The sequence below is a fragment of the Hippoglossus hippoglossus genome, chromosome 21, assembly GCF_009819705.1.
Source record: "Hippoglossus hippoglossus isolate fHipHip1 chromosome 21, fHipHip1.pri, whole genome shotgun sequence".
Lineage (NCBI taxonomy): Eukaryota > Metazoa > Chordata > Actinopteri > Pleuronectiformes > Pleuronectidae > Hippoglossus > Hippoglossus hippoglossus.
In genome coordinates, this window is record NC_047171.1 from 10,961,416 (window position 1) to 10,980,399 (window position 18,984).

At 41.8% G+C, this 18,984-nt stretch overlaps 2 protein-coding genes across 6 annotated transcripts in view; both read left to right on the forward strand.

Moving 5' to 3' along the window:
- The window catches only part of LOC117754776 (protein FAM126B-like), a 52,439-nt gene extending 40,665 nt beyond the window's left edge, over positions 1–11,774 (forward strand). Inside the window, exon 14 of the mRNA XM_034574001.1 lies at positions 11,753–11,774. The gene's annotated coding sequence lies outside the window, so the exon portion shown is untranslated. The remainder of the gene's footprint in view (positions 1–11,752) is intronic.
- trpm2 (transient receptor potential cation channel, subfamily M, member 2) lies at positions 1,313–18,448 on the forward strand. Of its 5 annotated transcripts, none has more exons than XM_034573993.1 (34): positions 1,313–1,442; positions 2,500–2,603; positions 3,994–4,068; positions 4,287–4,457; positions 4,555–4,735; positions 6,163–6,329; positions 6,452–6,632; positions 6,752–6,813; positions 6,879–7,067; positions 7,504–7,606; positions 8,403–8,515; positions 9,509–9,886; positions 10,090–10,224; positions 10,319–10,448; positions 10,549–10,694; positions 10,831–10,943; positions 11,290–11,388; positions 11,512–11,734; positions 11,930–12,048; positions 12,130–12,262; positions 12,710–12,881; positions 13,297–13,477; positions 13,593–13,774; positions 14,575–14,707; positions 14,807–14,894; positions 15,051–15,135; positions 15,251–15,396; positions 15,504–15,568; positions 16,249–16,278; positions 16,374–16,460; positions 16,551–16,629; positions 16,717–16,818; positions 17,451–17,549; positions 17,856–18,448. In XM_034573993.1, exons 1-34 carry the CDS (start codon positions 1,388–1,390, stop codon positions 17,970–17,972), a joined length of 4,443 nt encoding a protein of 1,480 aa, XP_034429884.1. In that variant the 5' UTR covers positions 1,313–1,387; the 3' UTR covers positions 17,973–18,448. The 5 variants fall into 5 exon arrangements, 4 of the variants coding, with proteins under 4 accessions (XP_034429884.1, XP_034429887.1, XP_034429885.1 ...); XM_034573996.1 differs by having other exon boundaries at positions 6,452–6,566; positions 10,087–10,224; XM_034573994.1 differs by having other exon boundaries at positions 3,994–4,067; positions 4,289–4,457; positions 10,087–10,224.
- The last annotated feature ends 536 nt before the right edge of the window (positions 18,449–18,984 follow it).

Here is an 18,984-nt window from a genome sequence, read left to right on the forward strand (position 1 = left end):
GCCATGTTTTCAGGTTGTCCATCCATATGTACATATGTTGGTACGTCTCTGACACTTTTATTCTTGTGAACACTTGGAACGTCTTCCAATTTTGCACAAATGCTCACTTGGAGTCAAAGATGAAGAATTTTGACGTTAAAGTTTAAGTCACTCACTTCACAAAAAACCCTTTTGCCTTGTGAACACGTTATTTTAAGAATGCCTTGAGAGAAGCTTTTCAATTTTGGCGCAAATGTTCACTTAGACTCAGAAATGAACTGATAAGATTTGGGTGATGATGGGTCACAGCGACCTCATGAGTCTGTTAATTAACTGATATAAACTGAAACTGCAGTGGTCGGTGGCAGCATACAACCACACAGAGGGAGTTCTGGTTTTAATCTTAGTTTAATCTCAAAAAGATCATAGCTGCTAATAATATGGTAATATATGATACACTTAGTGAGGTTATAATTACAGTAAGAGATAAAGCTATTAGATTTAATAAACAGAAATAAAGAGTTTGCATTTGATTGACACATTTCTCAATTTTGTTTAATCTTGTTTAAATATGATTTCTTTCTATTGTTTAGTACTAAACAAAATATTTTGGGGTTTTGGACTCCAGTCGGTGATTTATAGGTGTCACCTTTGTGTTTGATAAAGCTATTTGATCAGTAATATGCAAGTTAATTGTAATGTTTGTGCAAAAGGTTCAACTGAACATCTCCTACACAGAGCCACAGTTTATTTTTGATAAGCTCTTACTGTCACATTGAAAATCCTCGGAATCACGTTTCATTTCAAAAAGGTGTCACATCTCTCCTGCAGAAAAACTCTGACAGCTGAGTTCAAGCATGTGACCAGCTGTGATTATTGGTGAGGTGCTGACATCTGGTGGTGGGACTTCAGAACAACTGGGAATTCAGATTACACAAGAACCATTCATGAAGGTCTGATGTGTAATTCAATGTCTTCATCGGCAACTGTGGTGGTTTATACCACATGAGAGGGAAGAATTCTAGTAGCCTGCTCAAAAACTGAAGGATCAGATAGACTTTATCAACAGGTCAAAGCAACACTATGTAACTTTTACTGAGAAACAGCGCCCTCTGCAGCCACACGTGGTGAATAATAAAAAATAAATAAGCTGTAATTATCCTAACTTTATTCAGGCTCTCCTGGTCATTCTGTCTTCATGAGTTTTCAACACAGACACGGTTTTAACACCTGGAAACCAACCAGCGCTCCATTCAGTAACTAGATCCCCTTAGTACAATACTCTGAAGGTGTCACCTGGCAACAAGTGTTGTTTGACAAACTGTTGTAATGCCTGGAAAATGACATGAAACACACACCACACCACTGAAAGTGTGTGTTGCTCAAGCCAGACGCCAGAAACCCCTTCATGCTTCTGCTGTCGTTCGTCCGAGTGAGAGGAGCGTCTGAAGACCGTAAAAAGGGTAAAGTTATCTATGACTAAACTTACCATAGCTGTCGACATATTTTTTCACTGATGACTTAAAAATGACTGAGCTTCCTTGTCTTCTGAAATTATTTAAAGTGTGTTTTGCTGACTCACCTTCTTGGGTGTGTTGAGCTTAAATATTTATATATAGATATCTCAATCTTTTTTTTGGTGGTCAGGTGGAAACTGACTGGATGACAGCTTCTCTGTCTTATGACAGAGCTCATTAGAGCCACTTAAAGGGGGGGGGGGGAATCATTTGATGAGATTTTCAAAAAAAGTTATATTATGAGTATAAAGTCATAATATTGCAATAATAAAGTTGAAATGTTACAATAATTAACTTTACGCACAATACAAGTAATTACATTAAAATAATCTGATTATTCTATCGCCTGCGTTGAATTGAGGAATGTGGATTACTTGTTTAGTTATGCTTTAGTTTAGGTATCACAAATAATAAAATAATTAATCTTTTGGCTCATCAGCACCATATTTTCAGAAGTATCCAGACTTTGAAAGGATTGTGCAAGAAACTGTGTCTATTTGGCCTTGTTTCAGTTTAGTCACATTAGTCTCAGAATATTACAACATTGTCCTCGGAATATTACATTATTTTCGAATTCACAAAATGTGGCCCTAATACTCCCCATGTTTTGACATTATTTTAATTGTAATCTCAATTACGACTTAATTCTCAAAATGTCTTCATTGTACTGTCCAGCTGAGTCATCACGAAGCATTTGTTGCCACTGTAGAACATGGTGGCTGAATCGGTGGATCAATGTGGACTTTCAAATCCATGTGCTGGAGATGAGAGCTGCTTGCTTGCTGCTCAAGGAGCCTCGGTGGAGGAAGAAGCAATAATGAACAACAGATCACATGTCGGGGAGATAAAAGCATACGTCAGAATACTGAAGCACCATCACTCAGAAGGTTTTATAGATGAGGAGTGACTGTCTGCCTCTACCTCCAGTGTTCGTTCAGAGCAGAAGCTTGCAACTTATAGTCTTATAGTCAAACCTTAGACCTTTTGTTTGTGACGTCTTCAGAAATGCTGCCGAAATCTGAGAACAAGGTCCAACCAGAGGGATTTATCAAGCAGCTGCAGCAGAGCAAAGTCGGAGTAAATCAAGTGGTTTCTTGCTTTAAAAGGGTGAGTGTTCGCCTGTTATATTTCTCCTCATGATCAGGGATCATTACTAAACAATTACCATGGTGAGAAGGGACATTTATTCACTAGTAAACGTGACTGTACAGCAATGGATGAACCAAAGATTCAATAAATCCAGTTCAAAGATTAAGGTTTTTATTCTAAGTGCCTGTGGGGAGTAAAATAAAAGCATTTTGTGGGAAATAAATGACCCGTATCTCATTTTCCATTAAGAAAGCAGAAGAAGAGTCTGATACGTTTACTCATATTGAAACCATTGGAATCAAGATGCGGAGAAGAATCAGAAGACCAGACAAAGGGTTCAGTTCAGATGAGGCAATAAGAAACAGACTAAAATCCACAGTCCAAAAACATGAATACAAGTCGTGAATGGGTTAGCAATGCTAGGAGAAACACTTGAAGGACATGAGGGTAACAAGACAATCTGGCACTAAACTGTGGAAAGGGGAGACTGTATAAAGGGGTTTACCAGGTGGGGAAAGCAGGGACAGGAAGCTAATCAGGTGGCAGAGGTCAAAAGTTAAAAAATATTCCTCCTTTCCTAACGAAACTTTCATGAGGTCAAGGAAAGAAGATTTATTGATATCAGAAGATACATACAGTGATAGACTCAATGCTGTCTGCCTACAATTCAAGAAAGGTTTCTTGTCAAAAGCAGAATGACACCTAAAAGATGGATGTAATTACAAAATAGATGTCTGTGAATATAAAAACAGAACAAACGAGACTGAAATGTTGAAATAATGTGAGAGAAAGTTGAGCCATTCAAATAATAATTGAATTAAAGTTAATAATATTCAGGCTGAAGTGCAGCTCGGGACAAAGAGGGTAAAACAGTATTGGTATAAATCATAAAATCAAGAGCACCCCAAAACTGTACTTAGATACACTACTTGAGTGAGTATACTGTATCTTTGTGAAAAACATGAATTATATCCCTTAAGTACAACAAATAACTTTTATCAATATTATAAACTGCAAGTGTTTCATCTTTTAACAGAAAGAAACTGCAGTATTTTAGCTGTGTCATGTTATTAATCCACTCTCAGTAATGCAGTAATTTATTGATCCAGAACTGGCGTCGGGCAACGTTCTGTCCGATGAGGAGGAGGTTCGGTCAGATTTTGCTCTGGTGTGGCTCAGCACTGACATCACTGATGCAGTGCTGAGCCAGCACCCACAGCCCCGGCTGCAGAAGGCTCCTCTCTCCTCTCATGCTGCCGGGCTGTCGGCCTGCGTGGGGCAGATCTGTGCAGCGTGGCCCTCCCATGTTGTGATGGGAGAAGCTGAGGTGGAATCGGAGCTGGTTCACGCTCTGGCAATCAGCGTAGCCAGACCCTCTAAGCATCTCTCTCTCTCCCCTTCTTTCCAGCGCTGTGCATTCGGCTCCTGGATCAGGGAAAACATCTGCAAGACGGAATGTCGCCTCTTTGAAAAAGGTGTCAGGTAGGCAGAGCTGCTTTGTACTGTGTTGGTTTGGTGAAATGACCTTGTTGATGCTGCCAGTGCACAATGACACGGAAATACTAAAGAAAAGCTACATGAATGAATGTATTAGTTCTCTCCAGCAGCTGCTACTCATATCACACTGTCTGCTGAGGAATGACATATCAACACTGCCAGGTATGTGCTCATGTTATGCCCCTTTGTCCTCTGTGACCCACTAGAGAGGATGTATGTAAGTGTGGTTACTCAAAAAACGATCATGTGGAAGAAGCCATCAAGCCAGAGGACTTCACTGGGGAGTCGTGGGACAAACACAGACACGTCCGTGAAGTCCCCACTGATGCTTACGGAGACATCAGCTTTGGTGGTTCGGGCCCAAAGACAGGAAAGGTGACCCAATCCTTTCTCTCCACGACGGCAACATGAGTGAAGTGCCTGTAAATGTGTCTTCATCCCTCCTTTTCTTTCCACCTGTGTCCATTCTCAGTACGTGCGAGTGTCAGTAGACACCAGCCCCGAAGACCTGTACCACTTACTGACAGAGCAGTGGAAGCTTTCTCCTCCCAACCTGCTGATCTCAGTGACCGGAGGAGCCAAGAACTTCTATCTGAAGGCTCGTCTCAAGAACATGTTCCACAGAGGTCTGATCAAAGTGGCCCAGACGACAGGTCAGTCAGCCAGAGACAGAAACGTGTGTGTGAGCTGTCCAAGTGTAACAATGATGATATGCAGTAACAAATTAAGTATAAAATCATTGGGAAAATATTCAGTATTTTTAATAAGTCATTGTTTGATTGACATTTGTAAATCAGGTCATTTCCTGTTGGTTTACTGTGCAGTAAAGCAGGGGCGGATCTGGGGCAGGGCCAGGGGGGCACGGGCCCAGGGCCCAGGCAAACCATTTGATTGTCCCCTGATTTAGAAAATCCTCGAACCACACTGTAGTAAAGTAAAGTATTTTTATACTAGATGTGAAAACAGTGTGAAGATTAGCTGTGCAGTAGTAAACATTATAAAATACATGGACCACACACTTGAGGTTGGAGGCACTTTGTTTTCGGTTGTTTGTCTGTTGTTTGTCTAAGAAAAAAAACTTTACGCACTTCACTGAGTTGTTTGTCTGTCCTTCCCATTATTGCAAGCATGATATCTCAGGAACGTCTTGAGGGATTTTTTTTCATTTATTTTATTCATTTATTTATTTTCAAGTTTGGCACGAATGTTTACTTGGAGTCGAACAGAACCTGGTGTGATTTTGTTGGTGGAGGTTTTTTGTTGTTTTGTCTGGTTTGAGCGACGTCCCCTCCAATTAAATGAAATCTTAAAGCTGCAGGGTTGAATGATATTTTAGACAATAGAGGGAGACAGTGAGCTTCCAGTTTGGTTTCAACATGACAGTAGCCTAATGCCTACAAGTTGTACCTGAAGTAATAGTTTTACCAGTTTGATGTGGAAGAACCATGACCTGAACCATATTCAACACATTTGACACAGCGTTAAAGAGCACATACCTCTGCAGACTATTGATGAACAGGCTACTGTAAGACGAGCCGATACGATTGTCAATGACACAGCTAATATTCAGAGTATGAGCTGCTGCCCTCTGGTAGGAGGTTAAATAGATTTAAAAATTCAGTTATCCCTGTATTTATAAAGCTTTTAAATAGTGGTAGATAAAGCCAGATTTGGCACTGGAGGATGATATCTCATTTGCTCACTTGTTGTTACTCATTTATTTTGCTGACTGTATTTATTCGAACCCTTGTATATGAATATGTACATGTATTTGCAATATGGTCAGGTACGCACTGTAAAGTACCATGTTATGCATCAACACATCTTTAGGGTAATTGCGATGATGTTTGTTGTATAACGGGGATTTGTGCCTGTGTACGTGTTTATTTGTATCTTTATGGCTGCAGCATGGGTGAAGAGCCCATGAAGAGTTTATCTTGGATCTCTTGAATGTTGAGTAGCACAAAGACTGGAAACTCAGGAAGTCACCGCAGCCCCATTCCACTGTCCCGTGTGTAAACGTGAACCTATTCTTCATCACATTGTTTCTCTGAATTTGAAGATGTTGTGTTGCTCACAGGTGCCTGGATCATCACCGGTGGTACCCATGCAGGTGTGATGAAGCACGTGGGGCAGGCGGTGAGGGACCACGCCCTGAGCAGCTCCTCCTCGCAGGGTCAGATCGTAGCTATCGGAGTCGCAACATGGGGAGTGATTCACAACAGAGACGCTTTGGTGAATTCAGAGGTGTGGAAAACACATTTACACATGGCTTTTCTTTCTCGTGTTGCGTTGATACGTCGTTTTTATAGAATAGATTCTTCTTGTGATATCATTTCATTCCTCTTATGCCACCAACTTCACTGCAGGGTTGTTACCCAGCCCATTATTTGATGGACATCAATGGCCAGGGCCGGCTGTCCTGCCTTGATAACAACCACACCCACTTCCTGCTGGTGGATGATGGGACCAACGGACGCTACGGTGTGGAGATTGAACTGCGTAGTCGTCTGGAGAGGTGCATCTCCGGGAAGCTTCTCGGAAATAAAGGTTAAAAGCACTGATGCATTGTCTACAAATGCAGCAAGCCAGTACAGATAGCATCTCAAATCTGTTCCTTCTCATCTGCCCTGCTTTTAATATTGATTTTTTTGTTATCCAACCCATAGTGAGCGGTGTGACCATCCCTGTGGTGTGTCTGGTTTTGGATGGAGGACCAGGCACTCTGAATGTGAGTCATCAGTTTCAAGCCTCCTTGTTGTTGTCTGTCTTGTCTGAATTTGCGTCTCCTTTCAGACCATCTATAATGCCGTGATAAATGGTACACCTTGTGTGGTCTTGGAGGGCTCTGGGAGAATAGCAGATTTGATTGCCCAAGTCGCAGGACTGCCAATGAAGCGGGTTACTATTGCCCTTGTCCGCCAGTTGATGAAGAAATTCTTTGGCCAAGAGGAGGAAACACAGGTCATAACATGGACCAAAATGGTACGTGATCCGATCAACACCTTACCAATTAGAGATGAATTACTGCTGTTTATTTCAGTAGTTTTATTTAAAACTGGATTAGATCTCATCATAGCCCAGAAACTATGCTCCAGAGGGTCCCCAGGGGGCTTTACTGGACCTCAGTGCTGTACTTGATTTGATGCAGTGGACCATAGTGTGGAGGATGGTGGATCACTTCATCCTCTACTGTTCATCTAACTTCCTCTTGGACACATCACTGGCAAATATGATAATCTTCATTTTTAGGCTGACGACATTCTGCTTTACGTAACTTACAACACATGAGGATAAAAGCCATCTTGTTACTCCCATTCACTGAATTAGCGACGTTGAAAAGAGCTATGCAAATATAATGATTACTTGTCAGAAGGTTTGATTGCCTTGCTGCCCACACCCGGTTCGTTGTCTGTTACAGATTCAGGACATCATCCAGTTGCCTCACCTGCTGACCGTGTTCAGAGTAAGCGAGGATAGCCACGGGGATATGGATGTTGCTATTCTTCAAGCACTACTCAAAGGTAGGAACCTGGTTTCCACAAAATATTTAGTAGCTGACTGGACTAAGTGAAGTTGCACAACACAGTATTAAAAGCATCAATATAACAATAATGTAATGTAACAATAATGTTGCTTCTCTGAGAAGTAGATGAATGGACTGAGGTATCAAATGCGGCACGTTTGAAAACCAGCAGAGATATTTTTTCTGATATATTTTACTTGACAATTTCTTTTAGTTACAGTTGCTACAAATGATCAATTATAGAAATCAGTATGTGTAAAACACATTCTGCTTTGTGAGTTGAAATGTTTTATTATTCAACCCCTGTAGAACAAGCTGAATGCATTAATGAAAACTGAGCCAAATGCACTAAAAGGAAGTAAGCCCTCCACCCGAGATTCTCACTTAATTCTTTGACCATGATGAATCATCACTCTAGCTGAACTCTGGTGTACATTGTTTCCATGAGTGAGCTCCACTGCAGTAATTATAATGCATTTCCAGGCAGCGGTCCTGCTCACTCTGCTAATGTAGATCCATAGTTTTGTAGTCACAAAGTTCTCAGTAAATCTTTGTAGTAGTGTAAACACAGCTTTGCAACCCGGACAATACAGCTGCACACGTAGCACTTTACTGTGTAGATAGTAAAATAATCGATTTGTCAACTGAGGGAAAATGTATCAGCAAATTTCTACGTTGCATTTATGAAAACCTGAGCTCTGCATCAGTCAATCCAACTAAATCTAAGTTCTCTAAATCTAAATATGATTTATCACTCTTCCTCTTAAATGGTGTCAATTTAATTCTCTGCTCAGCTTCAAGGACCAGTGAGTCACAGTGCTGGAGGAGGCAGCTGGAGCTGGCTATTGCCTGGAACCGAGTGGACATAGCTGAGACTGAGATTTTCACTGAAGAGAGCCAGTGGAAGGTGGGTCTGTCCATTACACAACATAACATCGACACCAGCTATGATCTGGCCCACATACAGCCTTCTCATCCCATCATGAACTGACTGTATATTAAGATGGACGACATGACAGCTCCCGAAAAGTGAAGCCAAAGTGTCTCAATCACCACCTGGTGGCTGCCTGCAGTATAGGTCATAAATACTGCCTCCTCCATGTTAGCAGATTGTATAGACAAAATAAAAAGGAGCCAAAATACACATTTTCTCATAGATGTTTTTTTTAGGAAGTTTTTATCACACTGATGTTTATTCAAGTGCTAATTTTTCAGTAAATCTGGTTTAGTTTATTTGATGCTATGAAAACGGAGTGAAATATCATGATTGACAGCTGACACTGACTCACAGTTCTTTGAGTGTGTGTTTTGATGGGATCTCGCTACCGCGGCTTCATCCCTCCATCCCTCGATCGCTACTGCGCAGATCCAGATGAACAAGTTCGTATCCAGGATATTTTAGCTTTATTTCCAGATAGTGTGAGAAAGTGGAGACGTGTCGTCCGTCTTAATATAAAGTCTATGATTTCAACTTGTGGCTGTGAAACAGAGAGGACTAAGTTGAAAGGAGAAAATATCGTCATATCAAATGGAGATTTAAGAATACAAGTAAAAACAATAGATCGATTTTGTATTTATTTATTTTTATATCTAAATTTTGTTCTTTGGAATACTCGAAGAAAATAGTAAAATGTTTTATTTGTAAAAAAATGTCAAGCATCATCCGAATATTAAGCTAATAACCTCATATCATAAAAATGTTCGAATACAAGGGGCAGAGAATATCATAAAATAGTATAAATGATATCATAAAAGTTATGATTCTTTCTCCCTTCACACATGAACCTGACATTAAAGAGTTACCAGTCCCTTCAATGAAACACAAGCAATCAAATTTCTCAAAAATAATTTATCACACAGAGTACTGGGATGCTGATTGTGCCTTGTGATCTCGCTTTAGTCCAGTGACCTCCACTGGGCCATGCTCTCCGCCCTCATTGGCAACAAGCCTGAGTTTGTGAGTCTGCTCCTGGAGAACGGCGTGAGTCTGAGGGATTTCCTGCAGGACGAGGAAACGCTGTGCGAGCTCTACAAGCAGCTTCCCGGCTGCTTCTTTCTCCGCAGGCTGGCCAAGCGGGTTCAAAGCTCCAGCAGAATTAGGGGGAAAAAATTCAACATCAGGCGTCGAACACGCTGCGGGCCAGCTGAAACAATCTCCATGACTCACGTGTGCAGTGAGGTGCGTCGCCTGCTGGGCAGTTTCACCAAGCCCCTCTACCCTCCTCCCACCAACATGGCATACCACTTCAACATGGCTATTGAGGAAACATCCACATCAGTGAGTAGGTTTATCCATCGTATATAGTCTCTTCTCAAAATAAGCAATCTGGCCACCAGACAAAACACTGCGATTGAATAAATGTAGTTTAAGAACCACTCAAGGTTTGACATTTAAGACAATTCTACCTGAATAGTTCTGAAGTCATAGCTACAACCATTCATCAATTAATGCAACACTTTCCTTAACGTTTCCTCGAGCTGTCTAAACATCAGTGGGATTCCGGAGGTCCCCTCAGCGAGGACAAGGCTGAAGCACAGAGGGACCCAGGCACACACCTTTTCCTCTGGGCTGTCGTCCAGAACAATAAGGAGCTGGCTGAAATTTCCTGGGAGCAGGTGATGAAAACAAACTTATGTGGACAAAGTTTTAAAGTTGTCATGGTTTTCTCTGTATCTGTATCTGTATCTGTATCCGTGTTTGTTTGTATAGTGCAGAGACGGCATTTGTGCTGCTCTGGCCGCCAGCAAGATCCTGAAGAATATGGCCGAGGAAATTTGTGATGTGGACGAGGCAGAGGCCATGCAAGAGCTCGCCGATCACTATGAGAATCACGCCATTGGTAATGATACCGCAGACATAATGAGTGGCTTTACTGTATGGAAAAGTTATTTTACCAGGTTAGCATTTATCTTCATTGTGTGTGTGGGTGTGTGTCTCAGGTGTGTTTAGCATTTGCCACAACAGCGATGAGGAGCGGGCTCAGAAGCTGTTGGTCCGTTCATCACCATTTTGGGGAAAGACGACGTGTCTGAGGCTGGCACTGGAGGCTAATGATAAAAGCTTTGTTGCTCAGTCAGGTGTCCAGGTACAACAATCTTCGTAAGATTTGTTTCGAACTGATTATTTTTGCCTTTGATTTTTGAATTCATATCTCGATGAATGGGACTTTATGCATATATGCATGATGCCGTCTGCTCACCTTCCTGTCTGTCTTCCTTCAGGCTCTTCTGACTCAGATCTGGTGTGGTGAGCTTTCAGTGGACAACCCTGTGTGGAGGGTGATGGTCTGCATGGTCTTCTTCCCCCTTATCTACACTGGCTTTCTGGTTTTCAGGTCAGTGTAAAAGTTTGCACAAGATGTCTCTATGGTTGGTGTCAGACATGAACTGAACTTTGGACGTTTTCCGGATCTTTCCCTGCCAGCCCCCTACTAACATGACATTAGAATTCATTATAGAAGATCCATATGTCTGGTGTAATCTCGCTGTTCTTTTTGTCCAACCATACATGGTTCAATGTTTGTAATTTATCACACATTTATCAAAGATGAACATGATTCGATGTGAATCTTATCTCAGTTTACAGCCATGTCATTAATATGTGATTTTATGAACACATTTGTGCTACTGCTTGCGCCACATCTGTGACGGTTATTAGTGATGTTATGATTCTCACTCTAGACGTGATGAAGTCATCCACAGAGAAAACGAGAAGAAAGAGGAGATCAAGACAATCGAGACTGTGACAGGAAGTACAATAAGAACTAACTCTCGTGCCTTGTAAGTACTTATTTGTTGATTATAATTTATTAATACAATGATTAAAGCTAAAAATGCCACTTGGGTATGATAAAAATATATATAACATGAAATATAATCTGTATAATACCATTCTGTCCACAGTGACCCCAGCCAGCAGCACCTGAAGCCTCTGAGCAGCTGGTCCAGACTGGTTTGTCTCTACAGCTCCCCACAGGTCAAGTTCTACTGGAATATTGTGTCTTACTTCGCCTTCCTCTTCCTGTTTGCTGTGGTGCTCATGACCGACTTCCAGGCTACGCCCTCTGTAGGGGAGTTGCTGCTCTACATCTGGCTGATGTCTCTGGTGCTTGAGGAGATCAGACAGGTGAGAGGCTGCAGCTGGCACACACACACACACACACACACACACACACACACACACACACACACACACACACACACACACACCTTTTCACTGGAACTAATTACTGTGTCAACAGAGTTTTTCTTATTCTAAGAAATATATGATTTATTGATTACTACATCTTCTACAAAATAATTTGTCCCTCTCTCATCTCAGCTCTTTCATGATCCTGATGGTTTTGGGTTTCGTAAGAAAGCCAAGATGTACATCCACGACCTGTGGAATATTTTAGACGTCCTCTCCGCCCTCCTGTTTATTTTTGGCCTTGCTTTTAGGTTAGTTTCCTTCCTGTCAGACAAAGTGCTCTCACTGCGCTGCATGGGTCATCTGTGAATCACTAATGTTTTCTATTTCAGGCTGACGTCTGAGCTGTTCTACGCGGGTAAAATCCTCCTCTGCATCGACTTCGTGGTCTTCTGCCTCCGCCTCATGGCCATCTTCACTATCAGCCGAACTCTGGGACCCAAAATCATCATAGTCAGGAGGATGGTGAGGGGGTTACGTGGCGACCTGATGGAATATGCTCCAAAAAACCTTTATCTGACACAAAAATAGTCTCCACTGGGCCTCTGTCTGGTGTCTGCAGATGAGATGTGCTGTTTGTGTTGAATATAAGGTGTTTGTGTTGAATATAAGGTGTTTCTGTGTTGCAGTTGCACTCTGGTTTTCAGTCTGACCATCCTCAAAGATGGAATATTCATTCAGCTAGTTTCAATTATTCTTTTCATGATATACATGACAATATTTGAGCTGCAGTGCAACCTATTGAAACTTTTAGCAGCAAACACATAGTTTTCTCAAGGACCGTACCTCAGTAAAAGTCAGCCACCAGATGAAAGTCACCACTGTGCATACTTCACTTGTCACTCGTCACAGTATCCAGATGTGTCCATTTCTTCTTCTGGCTTGTGACTGATGTGTCTGTTTGTCCTCCAGATGACGGACTTGTTCTTCTTCATGTTCCTGCTGAGTATCTGGGTGGTGGCGTACGGCGTGGCCAAACAAGGCATTCTCATCCACAATGACAATCGGCTGGACTGGATTGTCCGCGGGGCAGTTTACGAGCCGTACCTCATCATATTTGGAGATTTCCCCTCCAATATTGATAGTGAGTGAAGATGGAGAACAATGTTTTTTTTGTAGTTGAAACATTTTGTAGTTTTTATTATTCTTTGTATGTAAATTAAATCATTATGTTTTGGGGTTGTCCATCCGCCTCATTCTTTTGAACACAAGACAACTCAAGGGAACGCTCACTTGGACTCACGGATGACCTGATTAGAATTTGATGGTCGAAGGTCAAAGGTCACATTGACCTCATATGAGTCTGGGGGAAAAAATGTAAAGACTGAAACTGCACTGGTTGGCAGAGGAATACAACCACAGGGCAGTCATTTCAGTTTTACAGATGAAATGTAGTTTCCATACACCAAGGAAAACATTCTTTCCTCCTTTTGACATTGAAGGTTGTTGGTTTTTTAAAGATATTACCACAAAGAAAACAATCTCTTTGCCCTCTGCAGATACTGCATTTAAAATAGACTCCTGCACCATGAACGGCACCGATCCCCTGAAGCCCAAGTGTCCAGTGTTGAATGAAAACCAAACGCCAGCCTTCCCTGAGTGGCTCACCATCATCATGCTTTGTATTTACTTGCTCTTTGCCAACATACTCCTGCTCAACCTGCTCATAGCTATCTTCAAGTGAGTTCCCTCAACACGGCTATCATCATTTTAGTGATGACATTTTCCCTTTTCACTTGTTCGTGTGTGTCTTGTTGCATTCCTGCGTGTCGTGTCCCGTTGCTTTGTCCCGCAGTTTTACGTTCCAGCAAGTGCAGGACAACACCGACAGAATATGGAAGTTTCAAAGATATGAGCTCATTAAGGAGTACCACAGCCGCCCAGCCGCCCCGCCTCCCTTCATCATCCTCGGCCATCTCTACCTCTTCATCAGACACGTGGTGCTGTGCAAGCCGCCCGTCAGACCCAAGGAGTTCAGTGAGTATTGAGTTAATAACTTCAGACTATTGACTCTGTGATACTATGCTGCAGACTTCTATTCTTATTTTAGCTTCATCAATCTGTAGAAAAATACTTTTATACATTGTGACAACAGTGGTGTTTTCATCATGAGCCCAATTATAGTCATTTCAGTAAAGTCCTGTTTTCAGTCTCTACATATGCAACAGTTGATTGAAATTCCATGCTTCAGTCATAACCATAGGCTGTATATAAAGATGGACGACAAGACAGCTCTCAAAAAGTGAAGCCAAATCATCTGGGCTGGCCCCTGGTGGCTGGCTGCAGTATAGGTCAAAAACCTATACTGCCTCCATGTTAGTGGATGGTACATGGACCAAACTAAAAAGGCACAATAAAACACATTTTTCACAAAGAGGGTTTCTGCAATTTTAGGTTGTTCTTATCAAAAAAAAATGTCCAGATGGGAGCACCTGTATATCCAGTATAATATGTCTTAATTTTTGTACAATGGGAGGAAGTGGACACATCTCGTCCATCTTTATATACAGTCTATGGTCACAGCTACGCCATCTCCATGACAACTGAGCAACTCCACCAGACAAGTGTGACATTGTTTTCAGAGACTTTTTAGTCAAGCTCACAATTACAGTTTTATAAATTTGTTCCTTTTTCTTAACTTAAAAGGGTTAACGCATTGGATGTATATTCCCTTTCCAGTTTAAATTTGTTAATCTTAATTAGCATTTCTGTGTCTATTTGTATATGTACAAAATTTTTTAAGGTCGTGACGCTGAGCATGTGACACTGTGTTTCAGATAATAAGCTTTCTGAGATAGAGGACGAGGACCTGTTGTCCTGGGAGGCACTGATGAAAGACACATACCTGATATCCACAAAGCAGGAGCAGAGTCAGAGCATGGAGCAACGCATCCTGGACACAGCCCAAAAGTAAAGTCCCACAGGAATGTAGCTGCAGAATAATCCTCTGTCCTCACATTTGTCCATCCTAATAGACCGGGAATGATATTCAAACAAATGCTTCCGTAGGGTTACAACCATAACAGATCTGTTGGAGAGGGAAGAGGAGCCGAGCTCTGCTGCCATGGTGAAAAGACTGGCCCAACTAGAGGAGCAGGTTGTGACCTGAATTTTTCTTATCACTACTGTTGCACCTGTGTCTGTGACATTTCACATATTCTGTGAGAGCGAGCGAGGGCAAAATCGGTCATCTTTAGCATTATATAAGCAGTCATCAGTCAGTATTTGACCCACTTCCGTTATGTTTCATCAGGTTGCCCAGTCATACCGAGCCCTGCAGTGGATTATGGACAATCTGAAATCTCTGAATCCTGCCACAAAAGAAGCGCAATCACTGAGTCAGGAGCCAAATTCCTCATTCACCATTATTGTCGATTTAACTATTGTTGTTTTGCAGTTTTATTTTGTGTTAAATCTCCTTTTGTTTGCACTCGTTGTGATTCTGCCCTGCAGCATCCACTACAACAGATGAAACCCCTGACACTTTGATAAATGTGTCAGAGAACGAGAACGGGTTCCACGTGAACGCCCGTCAGTTTCACTATCCGAACAGCAAGATCCGGCGCTTCCCTGTGCCTGAGGAGAAAGTGCCGTGGGAGGTAATTCTCACACAGCGCATCTCTACCACAGAATCATCAGAGCTCTGCTCGAAAAGATGGTCTGGGTTTGTTGAATCCGGTTTGATTTCGTGTCCTCCTTTTTACAGGTCAGTTTCAGCTCATACAACCCAACTCATTTTGCCTCTGAAGACAGTGGGGACCATGTGGATGGGTAGGATTTAGTTCATTCATGATGTTATGTCCCTATATGGCTTGATGTGAGGATACCTTTTCAATTAGTGTTTTATCAAGATAACCAAATATTTTCTTATTGAAGGAGACCTATGTTTTCTCCAATTTTTCTTTCCTCTGCTGTGTTATATAGTTGTTTTTTTTAAGTCTGCAAACTCTGCAGTAAAGGAGGCTCCTCTCCCCCACAGAAAACACTGATCCTAAAGCTCCTGAAACGCCTCGTCAGGAGTCTATGCGATCATCAGAATGTTCTTATGTGCCACATTTACATAACGCACGCCTAGCTTGCTAGTCTGGCACCCCCCCTCACAAAGCCACGTAAAGCAGGAGCAGAGTCCGATGTTTCCTACATGAGCTTGTACCGGCTGAATAATCATAACAGAGTGGGCCAGCCGGCCAATCAGAGCAGACTTGGCTTCATCAGGAGGGCCTTAAAGATACAGGAGCTCAAACTAAGGGTTTCAGACAGAGGCTGAAAAGAGGAGCTGCAGCAATAGGCCGTATGAGTAGTGTGGTGTTTTCTGAACATTAGAGCAGTTAATGAATGAATGTCTGCTTCAGATTAAAGTTTGTCTTTCTGACCTTAACCTGAGTCCACTTTCTAATTAATATCTCCTCTCTTCTCATCCCTAATATTTAATCTCTTCCTTCTCGACACAGATTGGAATCCGAGGCAATAGATAATTACAGGTATGATATAACATAAGAGACATAAAGCATCAAATGACACTTAAAGCAATCATACATGTCTCGATGTCTGAAAAATGTATCTCCTCTGTCATCAGAAACCCAGGAGGGAGGACTGGCATCAGGGGACAAGGTGCACTCAGCCAACTGGGTCCAAATCTGAACCTAGACCTTATTGTTACACGGTAGGTCAGCTCGTGTGCTCCTGCAATGTATGTTTGTCTGCCACTGCATTGTATGGCATGATCTATGGTTTTGAAAGTTTTTTTTTTTAGCTGGCGAGACATTGAGAGATCTGTTTTGGAGTACCTGGCAGTCTGGGACGAGAGCCAAAGAACCTTGGCTTTTCCTGGGGTGAGTCCAACTGTTTGTTAACTTCAGGGTTTTTTATCTTTACTTTTGTAGATCTTCAAATAAATCTAAAGACATTTATTCCCTCAGGGACCCGTCCAATCTGCTGATCTGCTGCCTGTGACGCTCAAGAGAACCATGGGAAAGACACTGTTTGAGATACTAAATGCAAAAGTGTCAGAGGGAACAAAGGTGGGTCTTTTCAACACATTGTCTTTTTATAATTTAACACTAGATAGACACGTTCACAGACAGCAGTAAAGCGAATGAAAAAACAAGTGGAGCAGTGAATAAATAAAACAAGTTCGAAGAGGTGAATGGGTACACAAAGCAGAAAGGACAAACCAGACACCAGGGGGCAGTCTTGTATGATTTGCAGCCGGTGACAGGAAAAGTTACATTTTCATGAAAAAATAAAAGACAGTGGTTGATTAAATAAAAGTAAAAGTATACAAAGATGGATGATATGACAGCTCCCCAATTCACAACTAAAATGAACATTATGCTTCTAACTAACGTTATATTACCACTCAGTGATTGCCCCATTCTGTCTTGCACTTGCGAACCCTCGGCTCTGAGAGCTTTGGCTTCAGGCATCACTGGTTCAACATTCCATTGTCCTCCCTCACACTAGTTTCAGCCTCAGGGGTTTTCTGAAGGGGTAAAGACCTCCACCTCCAAAGAGCCCTCTGTGGCATAGGTGCATTATGCTTCACTCTGTTTTTCTAAAGCCTAGTAGGGATGTCACCGAGCAACTCCTGCCTCACACATCTTGACGCTGACAGTGATGAACCTGTGGCAGCTGTTGTGTTACTGTGTTTCAGGTGTCTGAGGGTTATGTAGATGACTGCAGGAACACAGATAACGCCTGGGTGGAAACCACCGTCTTAAACATTCACCTGGACAGAACCAGCCCGGTGATGGTAAATATCAATAACGCGGTGAGAACATCGCTACTGTAAAATGCATAGAGCAGCCATTAATATGCCTCTGCACTGGCAACAACCGCTGCCTGCAATATGTTGTCAGGTTGTCCGTCCATAAGAATGTTGGTACGTTCCCCTTTTGTTTTTGTGAACACGATATCTCAGATTTCATGTGCTGCAAACATACACTTGCAATATTTGGTTTCTCTGCATTCAGGGGATAATTATGTAAAAAATTCCGCTCATGAACTATAATGATACATAATCACTTATTACTGTGTTTGATCATCTTCTTCCTCGTAGTTGGTGAGCGGCCACGGCTTTCCTCAGTGGCAGGAGGTGAGCAGCAAAACCAGACTCGGCTCAAACCAAAGAGACTCCCTGCGGCAGGTTGCTGGGCTGCACAAGATCAAGTTCTGATCTTCACTCGGCTGTAGCTGTCAATGTGCCTCCTCATCCACAGGTTTACAGGTTCATTCTGCTGCAGTGAAAGCAGCAGAGGAAAGAAAGGACAGAGGCTAAGATGCTGTAAAGCCATAATGTATGAATGTATGCTGCCGTGGATGATTTTTTACCGATGTCATATGACATTAGACTGAATGTTTAGTTTGCACACTGTGTTGTTCACTTAATGCATTGATATGAACTGACATATGAGAATGTATAGGCTGAATTCAGGTAATCTGGGAAATTGAGGGACACCTAAACTACAGTCTGTTTATTTCCTCTTCCAACAAAATCTAGTCAAAAAGACTTTTACTATAGGTTAGCATGGATATCATGTGACTGAAATCACATGACTTCATGGTGGTGGTGTCACAGAAAGGTGCGTGGCAAGTGTCAATCGGAAACCCGCCCCTTGGAATTGCCCGACAAGTTCAGTGACACAAGATTAATGTTAAGGATATGAATCCGTCATGAATTAGACAACGTTCCGAATTGTTATCAGATTATGTTTGAGATGTATTCAAGCAAAAAAATATGCATTGACTTGTGTTTTGGTTATTTATTTTTTTTCAACATTTTTGTAGTTGTCCCACTTCCTCAAACCTGATTGATAATGTGGGATAATGTTGAGTGTGCTTTGGGTTCTGGGACGGTCATTGAAGTTCTCTAAATGGAGGAAATATGCATTCAAAGACTGAAGTAAAAAAAGATAAACTAAAGAGATGTAGCAGATGATCTGCAGTTGTCAAACAGTCGCAGAAGTCAAAATTGCAACAAAAAAAAATGTATCACCCTACTATACATTGTAATCGAGTGCTTCGTACTTCTACAACTCCTTACCAGAGGGAATATTTTATTTATTACTTCACTGTGTTTATCTGACAGGATGGTGAGTTACAGAAATGCAGATTACAATGTATTATAAATAAAATACAAAACAATACTACTACAACACTGCAATAATATGACTTATACATATATACAG